The sequence below is a fragment of the Salvia splendens genome, chromosome 7 (assembly GCF_004379255.2).
Source record: "Salvia splendens isolate huo1 chromosome 7, SspV2, whole genome shotgun sequence".
NCBI lineage: Eukaryota > Viridiplantae > Streptophyta > Magnoliopsida > Lamiales > Lamiaceae > Salvia > Salvia splendens.
Window position 1 is genome coordinate 16,135,758 of NC_056038.1, and position 3,327 is coordinate 16,139,084.

The following is a 3,327-nucleotide window of genomic DNA, read 5'->3' on the forward strand; positions in this document are numbered from 1 at the left end:
AAGAAACGAATATGTTTGTTTTGTAGCGGCTGCTAATTTATTGAGAAAGACATGCTGGTCCCATCCCATTGCCAAAGATAAAAACATCAATTAATTCGATTTAATTTCACAACCTAGCCACCAAATATTATACTATGCACATCTCACATATTTATTGGTTCTTGGATACTCTATTTTCCAAATATATATATAATGCAAACAATGTCAAATACAGAATAAAGTCACACACTAACTGTGTTGACATATTGTGTGTGTTATAAAGTTTAAATCATGTCAAAACTGGTCCACTCTTCATTTATATTTTACTACAAACTTTCCAGTAATTTTGGGCTTGGGATCCAACATGGTTGAGTTGGTCCTATTATTTGAGCTATCTTTCATATTTACTTCCATCTCTCGACAATCTAAGGTAAGAAATAAAATAATAAAACAAAGCAAACTAATCGTACAACAAGTGAAAGAACTTTTTCCATAAGACAAATTACAATTTTATTTACTTTTGTATTAACGTATTATCCCTAAAATAAAAATGACTTCCTTCCAATGTGAAGAAGCACCTCAAACCCACTAAACATTGACATTGACATTGACATTGACATTGACATTAACATTAACAGATTAACAAAATTTTGAGAATTGAGCAAACAATGCTCCTAAGAGCATCACAATAGATAGCGCCTGAAAACATGCCGCTGCGTGCGGTGGTTCCCGGGGTACTATTCCAGGTGGGCGGCGAGGGGGCGCAGGTGCGGTGCGGTGGTTCCCGGAATACATTATTCTATATTTAAATCCCATTATTCTTGTTCTTGTTCTAACATTTGTAGCATTTTAATCTATGTTATTTGTTTTTTCTAAATAAAAAATTAAATTACAAAAAATAAAAATAGTAAAATAAGTTGCGACTGGTTTTGGGGTTGACGCTATTGCAGCGGTTGGAGCTGGAATTTAATATGTTGACGTGGCAAATATTGGAGCGGGTTTTTGGTGTAGTATTGCTTATGCCTGATGCCCTAATATTACAATGAATAATGGCAAGAAGATTAGAGAGATAAGACTTATTTGTGAACTTAGAGTAATATATTGTGTGTTCTACTCAAAAAATGTCACACCTATCAAGAGACCATAGAGAAAAACGTCAGGAGGTATAGTCTTCCACACACCTCCAAAAATGGTTAGATACTACAAGGAGAAGAAAAGGCCAAAGCCTAAAAAGAAATGATGAAACTGCCCAAATTATTTATACACAACTAATATGTTGATTTTTCACTATTCATTTGCTTCTGAACTGAAATTTTAAGCTAGTTTTTGGTAACTAGTATACTAACTAGTGTTGAGAGTAATTAAGGAAATGCTAACCCATCATTAGTTTAGTTGAGAATATTGTACTTTATGCTGGATTCCTTATTAATTGACATGTATAGCTATTTATTTCCATAAGAGAAGGTTCATTATATTATGAAATCCAGTTACATAAACGTTTATATCCCAACAAAAGTTTTTATATCAAGTAACAAGAGAGTTCCATTCATCTCAAACAAAGGAATAAACAAATAAAAAACACATGCATAATTACAGTAGGCACCCCAGTACTTATCGAAATTCCTAAACCACCCCAGACTTTTTGCCGTCAGGTGCGCTTGCTATTCATAACTCATACACGAATAACCGTCGACATTTGTGGATAAGGCGATAACGGCGGCACCTCAAATATCCCTTTCCCTTCTCCTCCGTCCCAAACGGCCGTCCAACTTGACGGCGTCAGAGGCACTGCTGCCGTCAACTCAACACTCTCCGTTTTCACTAATTCCACATCATCTTCTTCTTCTCTCTTCGCCTCTTTCCTCTCTCTCTCCTCTCCTTCCTCTCCGTCCCTCCGCCTCTTCAGCGGCGCCGCAGAATCATCGTCGATTTCCAAGCTCCCGATCTCGAGCGGGAAATTGAGTATGGCCTTGCTCTTCCTGAGCCTGAACGCCGCCCGATCGTAGGCCCTCGCGGCCTCCACCGCGGTGTCGAACGTCCCCAGCCAAACCCTAGTCCCCTTCCGATTCGGATCGCGGATCTCCGCGGCGAATTTCCCCCAGGGGCGCTGCCGCACGCCTCTGTAGTGCCGTGCCTGGAGTGCGGCTTTGTTGATTTCGCTCGGAATGGCTATGTTGAGCGCCGGCTTCACCTTCTCCTTGACGCTGATTTTCTGCGGCTTCGTCTCGAATTCGGCGTCGAATTGGAGATTAGTTGTGAGATCGGAGAGGGTTGAACTGGTGGAGCTGGAGGTTCGTGAGATTTGGGATTGGGATTGGGATTGGGATTGAGATTGGGAGGAGAAGTAGAATTGTGCAAAAGCGTGATCGTCGAGGAGGTGTTGGCGGATGATCTCGAGAGCTGAAGATTCAACGGGAGAAGCCATAGTTTGGGGTTTGAGATTAGTAATCCGTGGTGAGTGGAAATGGGGAGTGAGAAGATGTGTTTATATAAGGGTGGAAGGAGGCGGCTTCGAAGAGGCTTCGGTTTGGAAGATAGAGAAGAAAGAAATGTGATTGCTTTGTTGTTTAGCTAAATATGTATTGCGACGTTGCTTCCTCGCCCATACGTGCGACCTACTTATATTCAATATTTTGGGATTTATTTCAACTTTTTTAAGGAGCATGCTTTGACTTGAGACTATACTTGCCTTTTTTTTCCGTGATTTTGCAAAACTTATTAGAGCATCCAAAGTGGTGTGGATGTCCCGGCGGACATCCCCGTGGACATCCCAAAAACACCTCTGCCACATCATAAGGATTTCTCACTGCACTGCCACGTCATAAGGACATCCCACTGCACAGTGACGTACATCCCGACGGACTTCCCATAATAATAAAAAAATAATAAAATAATCGGGACGTCCGCGCGGACGTCCGTGGAGTCAACGCAATGGCGGACATCCGCAAGGACGTCGTGACAGATGTCTCGGGAACGCCGTGGAACTCCTGTGTCCGCAGCGGACGTCCGTATCCGCGTCACCGCTGGCCGGCCGGATGTCCGCCGGGACGGGCGCCATTTTGGATGCTCTTAGGATCATTTTTAAGGCCTTTTCGTTAGTGTGCATGGAGTAAGTAAGAGCATCTCCAATGCACGGATGTCTCATTCGGACATCCACTAGGACTTCCCAAAAACACCTCATGCCATGTTACTAGGACTTCCCATCCCACTGCCACGTCACTAGGACATCCCCTTCACAATCCGCCCTTCCCATCGCCCTTCTCACTAGGACTTCCCGCAATAAAAAAAATCACAAATTCATAAATAAAGCAATTTACGTTTACGGAAATAAAATTTCAACACGAATAC

The 3,327-nt window shown here is 42.3% G+C and overlaps 1 protein-coding gene across 1 annotated transcript; it reads right to left on the reverse strand.

Moving 5' to 3' along the window:
* Nucleotides 1–1,428: 1,428 nt before the first annotated feature.
* On the reverse strand, nt 1,429–2,522 carry LOC121742290 (ethylene-responsive transcription factor 5-like). The gene has a single exon (XM_042135395.1). The coding sequence runs from the start codon at nt 2,402–2,404 to the stop codon at nt 1,652–1,654; it is 753 nt and encodes a 250-aa protein (XP_041991329.1). The 5' UTR covers nt 2,405–2,522; the 3' UTR covers nt 1,429–1,651.
* Nucleotides 2,523–3,327: the final 805 nt, after the last annotated feature.